This window comes from Cavia porcellus, unplaced genomic scaffold (genome assembly GCF_034190915.1).
Source record: "Cavia porcellus strain 051 isolate PalLab524CR breed Dunkin Hartley unplaced genomic scaffold, mCavPor4.1 scaffold_22, whole genome shotgun sequence".
Lineage (NCBI taxonomy): Eukaryota > Metazoa > Chordata > Mammalia > Rodentia > Caviidae > Cavia > Cavia porcellus.
This window is the reverse complement of record NW_026947505.1, coordinates 65002582-65022233: the sequence shown is the minus strand read 5'-3', so window position 1 is coordinate 65022233 and position 19652 is coordinate 65002582. Positions and strand designations below refer to the sequence as shown.

The 19652-nt window shown below is 35.6% G+C and overlaps 1 protein-coding gene and 1 pseudogene across 3 annotated transcripts; one reads left to right on the top strand and one right to left on the bottom strand.

Annotated features, from left to right (window-relative positions):
* The first annotated feature begins 90 nt into the window (after window positions 1-90).
* On the top strand, window positions 91-17461 carry Ccnc (cyclin C). Of its 3 annotated transcripts, none has more exons than XM_063233296.1 (13): window positions 124-309; window positions 1084-1135; window positions 4453-4559; window positions 5480-5564; window positions 5729-5798; window positions 8156-8207; window positions 9662-9717; window positions 10654-10689; window positions 11358-11449; window positions 12377-12444; window positions 13708-13787; window positions 14745-14863; window positions 16261-17461. In XM_063233296.1, exons 5-13 carry the CDS (start codon window positions 5760-5762, stop codon window positions 16313-16315), a joined length of 597 nt encoding a protein of 198 aa, XP_063089366.1. In that variant the 5' UTR covers window positions 124-309; window positions 1084-1135; window positions 4453-4559; window positions 5480-5564; window positions 5729-5759; the 3' UTR covers window positions 16316-17461. The 3 variants fall into 3 exon arrangements, with proteins under 3 accessions (XP_005002689.1, XP_063089366.1, XP_013005486.1); XM_013150032.3 differs by lacking the exon at window positions 1084-1135 and adding an exon at window positions 15632-15726 and having other exon boundaries at window positions 212-309; XM_005002632.4 differs by lacking the exon at window positions 1084-1135 and having other exon boundaries at window positions 91-309.
* Window positions 3013-4108, bottom strand: LOC111756053 (brain mitochondrial carrier protein 1-like; annotated as a pseudogene).
* Window positions 17462-19652: the final 2191 nt, after the last annotated feature.

Here is a 19652-nt window from a genome sequence, read left to right as displayed (position 1 = left end):
TCCTACTCTCCCACAGCCAAACCGAAAGCTTGCGGTTTTAGCCCGTACTGCGGGGCGGGCCGGAACTGTTCTCTGTAGGAACGGTTTACGCAGTCCCATGTTGCCAGCCGGCGGCAAGGAAATCAGGGTGTCACAGTCTTCCTCTCGCTGTTGCCGCCGCGGAGAGGAGCTTAGCCGACCCGATCGAGGAGCACGGTTACCCGACGGGCTGGGTCTATGGTCGTTCCGCGGCCCGCTCCGCCAGCTGGTGCTTTTTTATTAGGGCGCGCTGTGCTCCATGGCAGGGAACTTTTGGCAGAGCTCCCACTAGTAAGTGATCGTCGATCTTCCCGGCAGGGGCCCGTCCTTGGGGGCGGTGAGGACAGGGCCTGTGACTCCCCCTGGGCCTGGATCCCAACTCCGGTCCCCGGAGATCTCGGGAAGCTGCAGAACCGGAAATAAAATGGGCTTTTTTGGGGAGACTCCTCGGCCCGGCAGAGCGGGGCTTGGGGGAGGGATAGTTGTGAATCTGAAGAATGTGGGGGAGGGTCGAGTCCCCGGGAAGGAAGACTGGGGTGTTTAATTTGGTCCTGGGATTGGCTTGGCGGGACCTGGGGGGTGTGAGGCGAGCACGCTTACGGGAAGTGTGTGCGTCTCGGTTTGGGGCTGTGAGATGGCCTCTTCTGAACAGTTGGCTTGCTTTTGCTTGGAGTTTACTCAGGGGAACAGCATTGTGTTCTTTTGTCATTCACTTTCTGTCGTGAGTGGGTTAATATTCCGAGGAGAGGAGGGAGTCAGGCTTGTTTGTGCCTGTGAGCCGCTTCCGGCTACTGCTTTGTACCTAGGAGTTTGTTTCCTGTTGATAATATTAGGCATGTGCGCTCAGAATTCTTCATATTAGTAGCTCGTGTCTTATATTTTGTTCTAGTGATTTTGCCTGATATTTCCTAGTAATTTTGCCTGTTCTTTCAACCTTTTTCGTGAATAAGTTTGTTTATTCAGTAATTTATAAAGAGCTGGTATAATATTAAGAACAGCTCTACATTTGCGTGAGCGAGGTATGGTGTGATAGGGTTAAACACTACTGGGCTTTCTACTGTACAGGTGAATGATGAACAGAACTTCATGAAGATAATTTTAGTGTAAAATTTTAATGGTAAGAGCATTAATATTTAAATTTTTATTCTGTGAATAGGATTGGGGTCTGTTCATTTTTTTTCCCACCCATTGCATGAAGAGGAAAAAAAAGCAATACATTTGGAGTTTTTCTAAAGGCATGTTTTCGACTTGCTAGAAAGTGATTCTATGGAAATGAAGTCCTATAAGTGCTTTATTACTTACTGATCGTCTCATTTTTTTATTTTGCATTGTTCTTACTGAAACATTTCCCTGGGTAGAGTTGAAACAGAAATTTAAACGGGAAAAACTGAAACTTTAAAAGAAACTAAGAGAAGAGACAGGTAGCCAGGTATTTTTCAATTTTAAAAGAAGATCATCTCTTTTGGGGGGGTATCAGGAATCATACTCAGGACCTTGTGTTTACCAGGCAGGCACTTGTGCCTCAGAACTATATCCCCAGCTCTAGGAGCATTTCCTTACGCTTTCATTACTGAGAGCGTTATTGTTATTATTTAGGTAGGGTTCTTCTGTGTAGTTCAGGCTGGCCTTGAACTCACTGTGTAGCCCAGGCTGGCCTCAAGCTAATCCTGCCTTAGCCTCAGCTGTATTTCATGCCTCTGAGATACACGTTTTCTTACACCTGGAATGTGGCAGTTTTTTCACAGTGACGCATGAAAATAAGGTACGATATAATGTTAAAATGGCTAAAATGCAACTTTTATAAATCTTGGTTTAGTCTCCATGAAAAATAATATGAGGAAAACTTGAAACATTGTGAAATTTATCTTTAAAAACTAAAATGACTGTGGAGATGAAACTATTGAGCAAAATCACAATATCTTCAATTTTAGAAAATTTAAGTAGAAGGGGTTGGGGATTTAGTTTAGCAGCCTAAGCACCTGTTTTGCAAGTGCATGGTCGTGAGTTCTGTCCGTGGTACCACAAAAAAAAAAAAGAATTTTCTTAAGAAAATTTAAGTAGAACAAAATCTGACTAAAATGCAGTCAAACCAGAAGGGCACTAAGCATTTTCTAGTTGATTAGGTTAATGAACAGGTTACAAAAATGAACACCCATTATAAAAAATAGTTATATTAGATTAACAGTGTACAGAACAATTGTATTTGGCCCATCAAGGCCAGGGTGATGTTTGACCTCATAAGTAAACTTCGGAGGAAAAAGTGATGTTACTTTGCCTTCAAGTATTTGAAGGATTGGATGTAATACCAAATATGATAAGGGACAAATGAGCCATTAATAGGAATGGAAACTGAGGTGACCTTTTTAGGGGGCAAACTGACAGTTTGCATTAAAATTAGCACCAAAGTTGATCCATTAGTTCTGCATTTAGGAAATTATTTAAAATATATTATTGTTTAATGTGACTTGAATTTGTGAATGAGGAAAATTAAATACCCTCCTTACTCATGAACAGTTGAGAATAGACTTCATCAATCTAAGCCATCATCAATTGATGCTAAGTAATTTCACCATATTATGTATCACACACAAAAAATAATCATGCTGTTAATTGAGATGCTAAAACATTGCTTTTTCCCGTCTCCCCTGGCAATAAATACTTTAATGAGAACCAAATTCTATAACATACATTCCAGTCTCAGCCTACATTGGCTTTTACGAAAATCTGAGCCAACCAGCTTCATTTAACCCTCATTTGGAAACCCTTCAGCATCCATCTTCACAGGAGATACCAGTGTGGTGCTCGAGGTGTAATGTGAACACATCCTCTCTGGAAGTTCATGGGCAAAGCTGAACCATCCTATTCTTCTGTCAGGAGGACTGGGAGAACACTGGTTCAGTAAACACAACTTTGTTAAAATACAAAGAACACCAAAAAAGGGTAAAGAAAAATAGTAGAAAGGTTGTCAGAGCTGGGCTGTCATATATCCAGTTCTTAGGTTTGAAGCCTCTCATACTGCTCATATGTAGTTTTTAAAAAATGATGTTCCAGGGTCCAGATCAAAGCAAATTTGGCCAAAATCCTTTATAGAGTACAAATAAGGCCCTTCGTGTTACCCTGTAGAGGCCTACATGCCCTACAGTTGTCATGTGAGTTTGTATCACGTCAACTGGATTGGACAACAGAGGCCCAGCCACATTGCATTCAAAGCTGGAAACAGTGAATCAAAATTGTGTTACCCATAATTCCTGACAGTATTAGGTGCTTCTAGTAATATCATAGACTGGAACTGTACTCCTGCAACAATGTGACCACACCTCTCCACAAACCCTGATGCCCTTTCATTGGTTTGTATAATGAAGCTGCCAATCATACTACCTTGGAACAAGCTTCTTTGAGCCTGCATTTGAATCTTTAGAACATCAGTGTGGTTGGCAATAGTGGAAGATACCACTCCCAACAGTACCCCACAAATCATATCACTTAAGAGAATTTCATTGAAAGGCTCTCCAGGTGTTCTCAACCACCCGGTAGCCCCGTGTCTCAGTAAAGCAGGAGCAACACACCTTCTTTATAGATTTGGAAGAAGGCATAGAACAGTCTTCCATATTTTATCTCTTTGAAACAAACATCAATACTTTGGCCATGTACTTGAAGTGGTGTTTTGTTACGTTCCACAGGGAAAGTTCCAAACAGCAGCAACCAGGGATGGTGGCACACACCTGTAATCCCAGCTTTTGAGAGGCCGAGCCAGGATTACTGTGAGCTCAAATCCTACCTGAGCTACACAGTGAGTTCAAGGCCTACTTGAATTACCTAGTGAGACACTGTCCTTCCCCCCCCCGCCAAATATAAGCAAATAAACTCAGCAATAATAGAGGGAAAGGCCTGTCGTCGTGGTGCACACCTGTGATCCCAGCTCTCGAGAGCCTTAGGCAAGAGGATTGCTGCCAGTTCAAGGCCAGCCTGGACTACAAAATGAGTTCAAGACCAGCCTGAACTGCATAGTGAAACCCTGTCTCAAAAAGAAAGAAAAAAAAATAGAAGCAAGGCCACTATATACAGAGGGTTTCCAAATCAGACCAAACATCTCATGGCTTACAGTGGCACTTTTCTGGTGTTGTTTCGGTCTTTAGGTGACTTAAATGTTGCTGTTTAAGTTGGATCTTGATATTAGAGTGTTAGAATCAATCCAGTACAATACAATAGAAAGAGACTAGAAAGAAGGAAAATATTAGAGGATAATTTTTTTCAGAGCATATTTATATTTATTAGTGAGATAATTCTTACTAATTTACTTTTTCAGAAACATGAGAAATACTGTCTTGGTACTTTGCTTCTCAGAATATGAACGAACCTGTTTAGTCTGAGTGTTTTCTATGTTTGCTTATTGATTTTGCATCAAGCATATCTTAACATCTTTACTTCCTCTAGTTTGCAGTGGATTTTGGATAAACAAGATCTATTGAAGGAGCGCCAAAAGGATTTAAAGTTTCTCTCAGAAGAAGAGTATTGGAAATTACAGATATTTTTTACAAATGGTAATTTTTTTAATTGATTAAAGTAGTACAGTTGCCTAGGAATCAAACTCAGGACCTCACTGGCTAGGCAGATGTTATGCCATCAGGCTAAATCCCTGGCCTTGTATGATAATTTTTGATGAACTATTATAGTCTATACTTAACAGTTTTTATTTATACATGGATTTTTTTTACAACTTCTTCATTTATCTTTTTTGTGATCTAGTTTTCATGAATTTTACATGCCAGAGGCACTAAAGACAGTGTGATAATGCTAACTAATCTTAAGCCTTTGTGAATCAACTGACAGATTGATTAAAGGAAAGTACTGTGAGAACAAATTGTCATTTTTACCTCAGGGCTTTACTTTGGAGGGAAAGGGACTTAATCAGAAAAGTTTTACTCTCCCATATAATAACTTGCAGGTGAGATAGTGGTCCTTCTAACCTCAGTCACTCTTGCACACCGACCTCTGTTGTGAGAATTCATTACGTAGTTATAAATGTGTTTTCTTTTTTATATTTATTATAAAGGTAATATGAAAAGCACTAAAATATTTAGAAGATGGGGGGAATAGCTATCATTTAGCTTCCTTACTCAAGAATTTTTCTCATAGGACAGCTCTTTTTTGTTTGGCTGTTTATGTGTATTGTTATATTTTTAACAAGTGTGTAGATCCTAGTATTAGACCAGTGTAAATCAAGTAGAGCTGTATAGTATGAATAGATTTTCCCCTTTGTTAAAAATAGATACAGTCATGATTTAAACATATGAAAATTGTTATTCAAGATTAATAAATTTTTTGTGGGGGGGTGCTGGGGATTGAACTCATGAGCTTGCACTTACCAGGCAGGCACTCATGCCACTGAGCTAAATTCCCGGCCCCTAGTGTTAATAAAATTATACTGGGTGTACATTTTAAACTTTTGTTTTCTTTTTAGTTATCCAAGCATTGGGTGAACATCTTAAATTAAGACAACAAGTTATTGCCACTGCTACAGTCTATTTCAAGAGATTCTATGCCAGGTAGGAGTATCATTTTGGGAATGTGTTACGCCTATTTGAAGCTCTTTTTAGTGCTCATAAACCTTAGTATAAATGAATCAGTTGTTAGTCATAGATTTAGTGTAATGTTTTTGCTAGTGTATTTTCTAAATGGGTAACATTTATTTTGTTTTATCACATTTTAGGTATTCCCTGAAAAGTATAGATCCTGTATTAATGGCTCCTACATGTGTGTTTTTGGCATCCAAAGTAGAGGTATAAACAGTTTTCTATTCATGAAAGTATAGTCAATGTCTGTTGGTGAATCTGCTCCAGCTTTTACACTGCTGTGTATAAGGATAATAATAGATGGTAATTTGTGCTTACTAATGAAGTTGTACAAATTCCAAAACATATATACATGTGTTTATGTAGTTATTTAGTAAGCATCACTATGTATCAGCTGCTTTTCTAAGTCCTTTTACAAATACTAACTTAATTTTCATAACTGGAAATACATACTAGTAGTATCTCCCTTTTATAATGAGGCAACTGAAGCAAAAAAAAAAAGAAAGAAAGAAAGAAAAACTAAGAACTTACTTACTTATTTATTTATTTATTTATGTGTTTCTTTTAATACCTAGAGTCAAACTCAATGACCTTGCACTTGCCAGAAAGGTGCTGTGATCTGAGCTATATCCCTGGCCCTGAGAACTTGTTTAAACTAAGCATGGTAGTTCAAGCTTATAATCCCAGCACTCAGAAGCCTAAAATGAGGATTGCCACAAATTTAGAGCCAGCCTTGACATAGTGAGTTTAGGGCTACCCTGAACTGCATAGCAAGAGGCTGTCTGCAAAAATATTCACCAATATAGGTAGTAAATGGCAGTGCTAGTCTTTGAACCTTAGGAGTCCAGCTCTTACTCTTTATGTTCTAAATTTCTTGGCTGCTGCCTTGAAGACATTGTTTGGCACGGAGCAGTATTTCCACAGCTTTCCTCCAGTAACCTGACACTGTTCTACCTGTGTGCCTCTTATTTCCTGGTGTCATCTTCCCTGCCTCCTGCCATTTGCTAACCCAGCCATAGGAAAAACAAAACAGAAGGCAAAGATTGGGAATATAGACTTGAACAAAGAAAAATCTGAATAGTGAGGATAGAAAAATTAGGTGAAAAGAATAAAGGAATTTGGATAAGAGTGATTATCTGTTCAATTTACCTTTTCAGTATTTTTGAAAGAGCTCAGTTCATAGCTAAAATCCAAACAATAATAGCAGTTTTTATGAAAATTGACCATTTTCTTTAATGTTATAAAACCCTTGTATAATGTTTCTATTTTCAAATAATGTCTTTAGAATAGTAGTTGTATTCTAAAATATCAAATCTGATTTTAGCCTAGTTAATTTGTACTCCTTTTGTACCCATTTTGATTTAGTACTGATATAGCCATTATTCAGGATTATCCATGATACCTTTCGCAACTATTACATAAACTATGAGATTGATTATATTAGAAATAATGTTAGCCAGACATGGTGCATACCTGTAATATCAGCTTTCAGGAGGCTGAGGCAGAAAGATCATTGTAAGTTCAAGACCAGCCAGGGCTACAAAGTGAGCTCAAGGCCAACATGAACTGCATTAGCAAGACCCTATCTCAAAAAGACAAAAAAAGCAAAAAATAAATAATATTAAGTGCCAGGCATGATGGTTTATGCCTATAATCCTAGCACTCAGGAGGCTAAAGCAGGAGGGTCATAAGTTCGAGGCCAGTTTGGGTCACATAGTGAACTCAAGGCCAGCCTGAACTACACAGCAAGACCTTGTCTCAAAAAAAAAAAAAAAGTTTTATTAAGAAAAAAATTTTAGAGGTTTTTATCTCTGGTCGAATTTTTCTGTTTTGTTCAGATGTATGAAAGTGATATACAAATTGTATGTAAGCTATATCAGGCTTTTAATTTTTATTTTCACTTAGCTATAGTTAGAAGTTTAAATGTAAATTTATATATTACATACATTTGCCCTGCATAGGATAGGACTATGGAATGAAAGTATTTAAATAGTTTTTATTTTAGTTTCTTTTATTGGGTGAGGAACCAGTTCTTAATTTTTCTGTATATTAGGTTGGAAGAAGAAATATGAATGAACTTTGGAAGTCTTGTATTCTTGATCTCTGTTCCCAAAAAGATAATAGGTGTTTGTAATGATCTTTTGAGTTCTTTTTAGTGATACTAAAGTTTACCTTAGTTAAGATATCATCTTATTATTAAATGAGATAAAGTCACTATCTAGGTTCAACTGAGTAAGAAGCATACTTAATATTTATTCTTATAGATATGTAAAATCTAAACAGTCTTGGAAATTATAAGTGTAGAAAACTAGCATTGTCACTTTAGGGCTTTTGGTACCTTTTCAGATTAAATTATAAAATTGTTTAAAAGTTCATCTTAAATTGTATTAGTTTTCAGGAGAAGTAGTGCATTTGGAAATTTAAATACTTCATACCTCAAGTAGGTAGAAACTGACCAGCTTATAAATATAGGGGAAATGCTTTATTTTGAACAGACCAAATATCCTTAGGTTAACAAATAAAGAGCTAACATATACGTCATTTCATCTGCTTTTTTTACATAGGAGTTTGGGGTAGTTTCGAATGCAAGATTGACTGCTGCTGCTACTTCTGTATGTAAGTGAAAAGTATATCGCTCTTTCCAAAGAAGGCTGTGTATGAGACATGTCAGGGATTGGTCGCAGTTATTACGGCTCTCAAGAATATCTTTATGACTAGAACATTTGGCAAAAAATAAAATTAGAAAAGAAGCTGTTTATAACCACTTAAATGATTATCTTATGACTATTTTTAATGTTAAAAATGAATCGTAGCTATCCAAAAACATTAACTCAGTGGCTCTTATTTTATAAAGGTGGAGAAAAATTTCATTTCTTAATTTTATTTTATTTGTTACTTCCTAATGACCAATATTATTTCATTTTTATAATTTTAATGATTTCTTTTGCAACTGTAATGTATATCTTTGGGAGTTTTACATTTTCAAACCTTGAAACAAAAATACAGTATAGGAAAAAAATGCTGTGTCTGTAGTAAATCAAGCTAACTTTGAAGCCCTAGTTCTGTCTCAGTATCTGTGTTCTCCACTTGGTAATGTGGTTCTTTATCTGAAAAGATGGGGTTTACTTAGCTGTGAATCATGACATTAACAAAACTAACATTGTAAAGTAACAGTTAGCTCTGTATACCAGATAATGACTTTATGCTATGGACCATCTTTACAGATGCAGGGAAAAGGCATTACCTAGCAAAAAACAGATCAGACTTTTAATTTGATTTTCTGTAATCTATTCAGGTAGAAGATTGCATTTTGTGTTTTAAGTTTGTGAGCCTTGCTGATTTTTGTATTTTGGTTTCATTCTCCTTTTTGAGAGGTGTATAATCAATGTTTTCCATGTCATATCTTAATTCTTAATCCACTTTACAAATGAAAGCGATCACAAAAAAGATCATCTAGAACAGTCCATAGTTATTTGATTGAATTAATTGATGAACTATGATGGCTTTATTATATTTTTTGACATAATAGATACAAAAGTTCAGAAAGGATAGATTAATTGCAAAATCATTTCATCTTATAGATAACCACTAACATTCAGGGAATGTTATCCTTCCATCCTATAATTTTTTATGTTTTTTTAATATATAGCATTTGTAAACACTTTAGAAGAAATGACTCCTACATTACTGAATGACAGACCAGTCACAGTCAGTAATTTTTTTTTTCAATTTTTTAATTTATTGTTTTGAGCGACAGAACTTTTTATGAGTCTTTCATTGTATAGGTGGGGGCATATAGATTCCTGACGTCCAGCCTTTTTCCTCCACTGGAAACAAATATCTAGATCCTTAAGCATTGTCATGGGTGCCTACTTGGAAATGATTCAGCCTTGTCCTCTAATACTCTACACCTGGGGTAGTAAACCTTTCATAGCTTTCAGAGATAAAAACAGCCCACTGCAGCACGCAAGCCATAGGTGCACTACCTCTGTATGCTATGTTGAAAGAATTTTGGTTTAATTCACTTTTACATTTTTCTAGTTTAAATTGTTGTTGTTTGTTTTCTGCAGTAAAAACTAGATTTTCATATGCCTTCCCAAAGGAATTTCCTTACAGGATGAATCATGTAAGTATATTGTATTAAAAAAAAAAAACACTTGTCAAAATTATATATAAATTAGCTCCTTTTTAATATTAGGATAAACCTAATAGTCTCCTAGAAATGCCACCTTTAAATAATACAAGAATATAGGTATTCAAATTCATGTAGACATTCATATTATTTCTATCACATTTGTAGATATTCCTATTCGTTTGTTAATTTATATTACTAAAGCTGAATAGCTTCTATTTCTTTAAATCACCTTGAGAACTTTTTAATGATACTTACATTGAGACCTCTCCAGACAAACTACAGTCTCTGGCATTAATGGTTTCTAAAAGCTCCTGGGTTTAGGGAAGTAGTTCACTGGCAGATCTCTAACCTTGCACATGCAAGGGCATGTGTTTGGGTCCTTAGCAATGGGAAAAAATTGAAAATAAGGCTGGGCATAGTAGCACACACCTGACTCCTAGCTACTCAAGAGACTGAAGGAGATTCACAAGTTTGGCCCTAGCACAGGGAAACTTAGTGAGATCTTATCTCAAAATTAGAAGTGGAAAGATCTGAGGATATAACTCAGTGTGAGCCTCTGGGTTTAATCCCCAGTAGCACAGTAAGTAAATATGTGAAGTTTTTACTGAACATTTTAAATAAAAATGAGTAATAAGAATCCTGGGATTAGGGATGAAACTCTGCTGGGATGTGGGCTTAGCATATGTGAGAATTTAGTTTAATCCCAAGCAAAAAAACCCTCCTTATAGGAGGCTTGGTTTTCCTCCTCAGGGTTTAAATGCTTTATAATCATAATTTTATGAATTTTAGAATAAATGAAACTAACTTATTCTATTTGTTATGAATGACTATTTTCTTCATTTAAATTTTTTAGGAAATTATGATAATGTCTATAATTTATGTTACTGAGTAGGAATCTTGTAACTGACACTAATGTCTTTTTAACAGATACTAGAATGTGAATTCTATCTTTTAGAACTAATGGTAAGTGTTTTCTTTCTTGTGACTAATAAAATGTATTTTTAAAATCAGAAGTTAATTAATGAAATGATTTCTAGGGAGATACATTTTAAAACCATCTAAGAAGTATGTCATGTGATGGTGAAATCATAATGGCGTAGTAACATTATCACCCATCTCCTCTCTGAAACCTGTAAAATAATTTGTATATTCTACTCCAGATGGAAAAAATACTCTGTTCTGTGGTAACGATAATACAAGATTATAAGCAAACAAGTCAGGACATGAAGCCACTGTAAATAATGTACACAATTTGTGTATGTGTGGTTTATTTAAAGATAGATTGTCTTTGGCGGAATTCTGCTCCTCCAGTTGGGGATTATGGATTTATAGGCTAATAAGAGGTTTCAGTGTGTTGCAGATGTGACACTTTGAGTCTCTAAGGGAATGAATGGATGCTGACTGACTGCCAACCGGTTTACCAAGGTATATTTCAGAGAGAGCCCTGCTTTCTCTATTACAATAGAGTAGGGCTGCCATAGGGCTTGCCTGTGAGACTAGAAAGGAAGCAAGCATGAGGCAGAGAAATTGATTTTGAAATACACAATTACAAATCAGTTGGGTAATGATAATCGTTTTTGTGTTGTAATAAATCTGTTTTTATACATACACATTTTTTAAACTGTTTCTAGGATTGTTGCTTGATAGTGTATCATCCTTATAGACCTTTGCTCCAGTATGTGCAGGACATGGGCCAAGAAGACATGTTGCTTCCCCTTGCATGGTAATTAGAACAGAAGTTATTAATAGTGTGACACGTTAATCAGAGAGGGAGGCTGACTACTAAATGTGAAGTTCAGTATTTTTAAAGTCATTAAACTAGTACCCCAAGATATTTTTCATTGAGCAAAATACTTGTCTATTGAATTTTAATAACTATAGTAGTATAAATGCTCAAATAATAAGCATTGTATATTTTTACTAAATATCCCTGTTAAAATTTGATTTGTACGAATAAGGCTATTTACACAAAAATTAGAAGCAAATTTATCTTTAGCAGCATATTTTTAATAGTGTTCACCATCCATATACATTTTTATATTTTTTTTAAATTTGATTTTCAAATTTTTTAAAAAGTTATAAGCTGGGTGTGATGGTACATGCCTGTAATCCCAGCACTCAGGAGGCCTAGGCAGGAGGATGGCAATGAGTTTAAAGCCAACCTGGACTACATAATGAATTAATACCAGCTTGAACTACTAGCAAGAATTTGTCTCAAAAATGGGGCTGGGGATTTAGCTCAGTGGCATAAGCACCTGTCTTGCAAGCAGGCAGTCGTGAGTTCGATCCCCGGTACAGATAAAAAGGAAAAAGACAAAAAAAAATTTTTTTTAAAAAGAATTTGTCTCAAAAACCAAAACAAAAAGATTACATATGTATTTACTTAAAACTGTAATTATGAAGTTTGAGAACTTCAAGTGTATTTTATCCATTAATATGTAAATTTTCTGTTCAGTAATGTGTGCTTGTTTGTTGTTACATTTGTGCATCCATCCTTTTGCCTTGATGTTTTCATTTTTGTAGCTGTGCTCAATAATGGAAAAGGGGAAAAAAGTGTACAAAGATGGGAAATGTGACTCTCTCTGGGAGGACAGGTACAGCAAATACAGTAGTTCTCCTGTCAGTAATAATACGGTTTGCATTCCTGTAGGAGGATAGTGAACGACACTTACAGAACGGACCTTTGCCTACTGTACCCCCCTTTCATGATAGCTTTAGGTAGGTGAGCATGCTGTGCCTTTGTTGTTTACATTGTTATAAACCCACGTAGGTTTCATGGAATAAATTGCATTCTATTTTCACTTGGTTTTTGTGTTCCATGAAGTAATAGACTAATCCTTGTATGTGAAATTTTCATCATATGAATTGCAACTGGCACAAATCAGGATTATTGCTCTGCCTCACCCCCCCATTTTGGCAAGGTTTGGGGGGTTTTTTAATCCTTTAAAATAATTTTGATCTACCTAAATAGAACATTTTCTTTTGCTTACAGACAGAAGCTCAAAAGTAAACCTGCTAATATCAGTTAAATTAGCTTATAACTGGGCCTGTTGTTCAATTCTTGAGCCCAGTTAGGTACTCAGGTGATGAGTGAAAAAGTATCTTTGATCTTGTCCTGCTCTTAAAGGTTGCCAGCCGTGTCATTGTCTGGGGAAGGCAGAGCAATAATAGGTCAGAGCTCAGTCTCTGCAGTTATGGGGTCTTCAGGTTAAACTTTGAATCCTTTATGGTTGTGAGGAAATTATTGAACCTCACTGAGTTTATTTCCTTCAGGGATACTAATAACTTCAAATAGAGTCATTTCAAGTCCCTAAATGAGGTAGCCAGCGCCTGCTAAGCAGTGCCCTAGCATGTGTTAGCCTCTGTGGCTTTCACTGCATCTGTGTTTATGACTCAGTCCTCTTTAGTTTTCCCTGTTCTTTAACTTTTATTGGTTTTCTTTTTCAATTATTCCTTAAATGATGATATTTTTTAGCCTTCTTACATCAGGTCCAACAAATAGGTGTTACTTATACTTCTGTAGCACTGGCAGCTCTTACACTGTACTGCATATGGAGAGATTCCAGAGTCGTGTCTGGGTTCAGTGGAAAGAAGTGCTGGGACCTGATAGGTAGGGAAGGGGATATAATACCACATATGCCATGGCTTTGCTTCCCTGTAGCCTTCATTCTTGTAGGTAGTGTCCCTGAGGCTTCTACCTTCCTCTGCTTGCCAAGACTTGAATCTATTTATTTAGCCAAGATCTTGTTTGTAGCATTTTTTTTATATCCATGAGTAGTACACAGCAAATGAGCAGAGAGCAAGAACCTTAATGTAGTCTGGTATTTTTTTCTACCTATTTCAGATTAAATTCATGAGATGGTCAATGATAATCCCTAAATACAGCTATATAAATATTTAAAATACTATTAGGAAATGTATATGAAATCTGTGAGATGTTTCCAGTTAAGTATGAGCAGTTATCCCTCATTTTCATTGCAGCTTCTCTACATGTAGCCTCTGTGGTACAGCAGAAAGATGCCAGGCAGTGGTTTGCTGAGCTTTCTGTGGATATGGAAAAGGTATTCTTTAAAATTATTTAACTTAGCCACTTGAAAATTCATGTTGTTTTTATGTCATGAGCCTACTAAGCTGCTCATCAGACTAAGATTATTGGTTTAAAAATGTCAAACACGTGTTTGGTAAGAAGAGTTGATGTTGAGTAGTTGTTTTTGGCTTAGGGTTAAACAATGGTAAAATTTTGGTTTGATTGCAAAGTAACCTCTGACATCCAGGATTATTTTAGAAAGCTTCCTAGTGACTATTAAATGCTATTTGTGAATTTTTGTAGAATAGTGTATCCCTGACAAAATGATGTTTGCTCTGTATTCACCTTTTCTGCTGGTATGTATTACCAGAAGACTCAGAATTACTTGGAAAATTAATCCAAGGCTAGGTTTACTTAGGTCAGAAAGAAAGAGCTAAATTGGAGACTGGATTGGCAGGTTGTAGCTGCCACTTCATCTTAATTTACATGTAGAATAATGAAAAGAGAATCAAAACAATGTCTTGTATGTACTACCGCCCCTTAAATTATTTATGTTTTTGTTTTTTGAGACGGGGTCCCACTATGTAGCCCAGGCTGATCTGGAACTCAAGGCAATTCTCCTGCCTCAGCTTCCCGAGTGGTGGGATTACAAACATGTGCCACCATGACCAGCTTTCCCTTAAATTACTTTTGAAACAATTGGTTTTAGAGGAATATGCTCTATTATAGCAGATCCCCTCATGAGTAGAATCTTTGTTTGGAGTGAAGGGGAAACAACTGATACAGGGTGAAGTGGCTAGGGCAGACACGCTATAAGGTGAGACACTGAGAGGAGACGCCCAAGCAGCAGGAAGGTGAAAACACCGCTTCCAGATTTGTTGAGATCAGCTAACCTAGCAGAGTACTTATAGACAGAGACTTTTAACCGTTTTTTATTTACTAACTGTTGCTTGTTTTTGCCACTGAGAATTTTTCAAATATTTTCTTCTAGATTTTGGAAATAATCAGGGTTATTTTAAAACTATATGAGCAGTGGAAGAATTTTGATGAGCGAAAAGAGATGGCAACTATTCTTAGTAAGATGCCAAAACCAAAACCACCTCCAAACAGGTACTTTGTAGACATTTAATTATTGCTCTCACTTTATATATTGTGTTCCTTTCTGATCTTTCTTAGATTATTTCTCTATTCATTTCTTAAAACTTCTACCAGAACTTCATAATTCATGTTAATTTTTTAAATTTGTGACTTGACAGATTGAAAATGTCTCATTTAAAAAAACCTTTATCTGACCATGTATTTAGTAACTTGCTAATGTATTGGAGGTCTATTACAGGTATCCCTCAACATATAGCTATATCTTGTACATAAACTCAACTAGTTCTGTATCAGTTTGTCTCTGTGCCTTCTTTTTTTATTCCTTCTCCCCTACTACTGGCTGTTACTCTATTTTATAAATTTCGGTAGCAGTTTTCATAAATTTTGATGAGTGATCTGATATGATACAGATAAAGAATTTTGGCTTTGAATGACCCTCTGATCCACAGCACACAATAACCTAAGTTTGCTAAATATGAATCACCTATGCTAAGAGATTTGTTGTTGTTTTAAGTAAGAACTGTTTGTTTAATTCAGTGGTTCTGAGCCCTCGAAGTATATCTATTATCAGATATTTGAAATAGGGAAAAAAGGTGAGAAGGAAAATAACTACTACCCATCTTAATCATGTATCTAGACAAATAGTAATATAAAATTAACATAGATTTATGTATTGCTGCTGGTTAGGTTAATGTTAGAATTTGGAAAGGAATAATACTTATACAAGGAGCTGTTTAAGGCAGCCATTCAAACAGCTACCTTTGGATGCATTTTTTGCAGAAATTCCCTGAGTGATTCTCCACTAGTGGCAGGGCCTGAAGCTGCAAGATGATGGTGGAGAAGATCAGGCAATAATCCCATTGCTACATTTACTGGTACTTTCAGCTTTAGTTGTTACTTTAAATACTCAGTATTTCACAGGAAATTACTATTTTTCCTGACTCACAAAAGTTTGCTGTAATTACATATAATTTTATTATGCCATTGTACAACCTTTTTTTGAAAAAACACTTTTGATTTTCCTAAATAGTAGATATAGACTTTTATATGTTAAATTTAATTTTATAGGAAATTTGTTCAGAAGAAGCTGTAATCTATGTTGAGTGATACCTGTAATAACAGTGAAATTCCCCTACTCTAATTTAAATTTTTTGAGTGTATATGAACACTAACTTTCAGATTGCTTGTTATGTATGAGGGTACAAAGTTACATAAGAATAAAAACATAAAACCAAATGTTAGTCTTCTGGATTTTAATTTTTCCACATTAGTTGTCTATGATCTGGAATATTTTTGTTTTGTAGAGTTTTGCCACAAAATAATCAACTTCAGAAATTAGTAAGCTTATCTGTGTGCTAGAAATGAATCTTTTAATTAGTATAAAATCTCTTTCTTCCCCATTTGAACAGTGAAGGAGAGCAGGGTCCAAATGGAAGTCAGAACTCTAGCTACAGCCAATCTTAAAACATTCCGAAGAATTCCATAGTGGACCTCTTGGAAATAAACCATTGGACAGATTTCAGTAATGTCTTCAGTGGAACACAAATGAAAATGAATAGCTTGTTTCTGTCAAGCAATAATGGGAAGTGATTTTATTTTTGCAAAACAAGTTTTTCTTTACCTAATTTGATTTTAGTACATAATTGATTGAAATCTTTCATTATAAAAGGTTTAAAAGGTTCTGAGGGAACCTGTGGACACACATAGGCACTTCAAAGTTAATAGCTTTTGCTTAATATATTATTCTTAATTTGAATAATAGAATTTTTAACTTTTTATTAAGTCAGGAAACAAAACATGATTTGTTTAAAATTCTCTTTGGTCATTGAAGGACCAAAAAAGGACCTAAAAAGTCAATATATGAGGGTTTTTTAACCTCCTTTGTAGGTTAAACTTTAAAACTATTTAAGGAATGAAACCTTACAAAATCCTAGAAATAATCAGGGAAATTAATCAAGTACCAATTGATTTTTACAATGTATTTTACTGAGTAGTTTTGGTAGCTTGCCATGAAAGGCACTAGCCCGGTCTAGCAGAAGAGTGCAATATGTATAGCATAGTTTTGACATTTTAAAAGTTACATTTGTTCCATAAATGCTGGGCAGATTTTTAAACAGCAATCCACGTGAAATTATTCACAATTAATTCATAGTTAAACAGGAATTTTGAAAGTTTAATTGGATAAAATACCATAATAAAGTTAAAACTTGATAAAATTTTAATGTTAGTTTAATCTGCTGTGAATAGTTTTTTAAATAAAATTAATATGCCCTAGTTTAATTTTGTGTGTTAATGTGGACATATAAATTTATTGCAGGTATTTTGAGCTAGTAACACAATCAGGTTTCAGGCCAGTTTGCTGCTGGCTATTAATTCTCATGAGTGTAGTATTTCAGACTAAATGTTTTGTCAGTGGGACTGTGCTGTCTGTGAAACGTAATAAATTAATCATTTTCTTCATACTTGAAGGAGAGTAATAAATAAAACTTGGAGTCAGGATATTAATGTACAATTTAAGAATTAAAAATTTTTATAGCTTCATTGTGAACAATGGACTAGTCAATGTGACTTCCTAGCACAAAACAAGAATAAAAGTAAATTCTCCAGCCATACTGACTAATGTCTTGAATTCATTGTCTTGAATTTGTCATATATTGTTTTCTGAGAATCTTTCTTTAGATAAGAATTTAAAGTTCTGTTTCCTTATGGTAAGTATCAGATGAGCTGGAAAGGGAGATGAAGAGAAAGCAAACTCTTTGGTCTGGAGGAATTAATGTTGGCCATGGGTTGTATAAGCAGAGTAATGATCACAATTAACTATAACTATAAATTTCCCCTTTAAGTTTCCCTATATTCCTTTAAAATTTTATTTTTAAAATTGATACATATATGATTTTTGTTTGTTTGTTTTTTTGGTACTGGGGATCGAACTCACAACCTCATGTTTACCAGGCAAGCATTTTGCACCATTGAGCTAAATCCTCGACCCTAAAATTCATACATATGACTCATGGTTTTATTTGCAACTTTTATGGTGGAAAATCAAAAACAGCATACAAGAACAGATAAAGCCCTCTATCTACCAATCACCCAGATTCAACAGTTACCAACTGTCTTAGTTACTTTTTACTGGTCGCTGAGACAAAATACCTGATGTTCAGAGGTGGGAAAGGAAAGGTTTATTTTTGGAGGTTTCAGTCCATACTCAGTTGGCTCCAAGGCAGGGTGGCATGGTGGGGCCACAGTTCATGGCTGCTGCAAACAGCAAGGCAGAAACCAGCAAGAGAGAGACACATGCGTTCTTCCTGCCATTACATGCTGGCTCCACCCATATGGCGGGGGGGAGGCACTGACACCCTCAATCCAAACTCTAGACAATGAACCAATCACAAATGCACAATGCAAATGCATGAGGCCTGGGGGCCACAGACATAAATCATGGCACCAACTCATAGCCAGTTTCATTTTGTGTAAATTCCTTCTCACTACCCCTACCTCAAATGTTATTTGGAAGCAAATCCCAGATTTCATATTATTTCATCCACGAATGTTTCATTATGTACTAACATAATAAATGGCGCTTTAAAAAAACTATATTGTGTCTCAAAAATTGGTAAAAACAGTTTTCCTAAATATCAGAAACGCAGTTCAAGTTTTCACTCATCTCATAAATATAACTGTTAACTAGTCAAGATTTAAATAGGAACTGCACATTTCACTTCATTTATAAATCTCTAAATTTTTTTCTTTTTTTAATTCATGGAGCCTTCATTTCATTTAAAAATTTTTCCTTTTTGGTTTACTTCTCTACTAAATGTTTGCCAGAACCTGAATTTTGTTGATTGTATTCTTGATAAGCCATTTAGTGTGGCTTTCTTCTCTGTTTTGTACATTTGTAAGTTGAATCTACAGGGTTCATCATACTGAGTTTATATATTTTATACACTAGTGTGAATTTTTGTCTCATAATTTATCAACTACTTCTGATGGGATGTTCTGTTTTGTTTTGAGACAAGGTCTCACTGTAGTTCAGATGGGCCTTGAACTCACTCTGTAGCCCAGGCCAACCTCAAACTCATGTCAGTCCTCCTGCCTCAGCTTCCCACATGCTGGAGTTAAGGCATGTACCACCATACCTGGCTGATAATTTATATTGTTAAAAATTAAATATTACCATCTGCTACACTGTCCAGTATGATAGTCACTAGCCATTTGTGGCTTTTGAACATTTAAAAAGGGGCTAGTCTAAATTGAGATATGCTCACAATATAAAAATACTGTACACTGGATTTCAAGTATTCAGTATAAAGCAAAATGTAAAATCTCAAATTGTTTATAATGATTACATGTTCTAAATGGTAATATTTGGGTATGCAGGATTAAATAAAACATTAAGATAATTGTACCTGTTTGGTTTTTTAAAATACAACACAGCTTAAAGACAAAGGCTTGCAATGGACAGTGCTGCCTGTCCTAAGGAAAATACTAGCGCTCTGCCCCATTCTACCCACCTCTTATTCCCACTCCCTCTTCTGCCTTTTGTCATTCCTCTGTTGTTTACTTCCACATTTGCAAATAACAAGCTTTTAGTTACAGCATTTATTTGAGCATTTAATTGTGTGCCAAGTATGGTGTACACATTTATTAAGTCCTTTGTCTTCTCACACATCTGTCTTTCCCTTCCCCACCCTGGCACTTGATTAGGACTTCTGTCATTTTATTATATAGTTTTTGTTAAGTTAATATTCAGTATATATGAGGAATACATAGAAAATGTAGATACATCTCTTTGTATACTCTG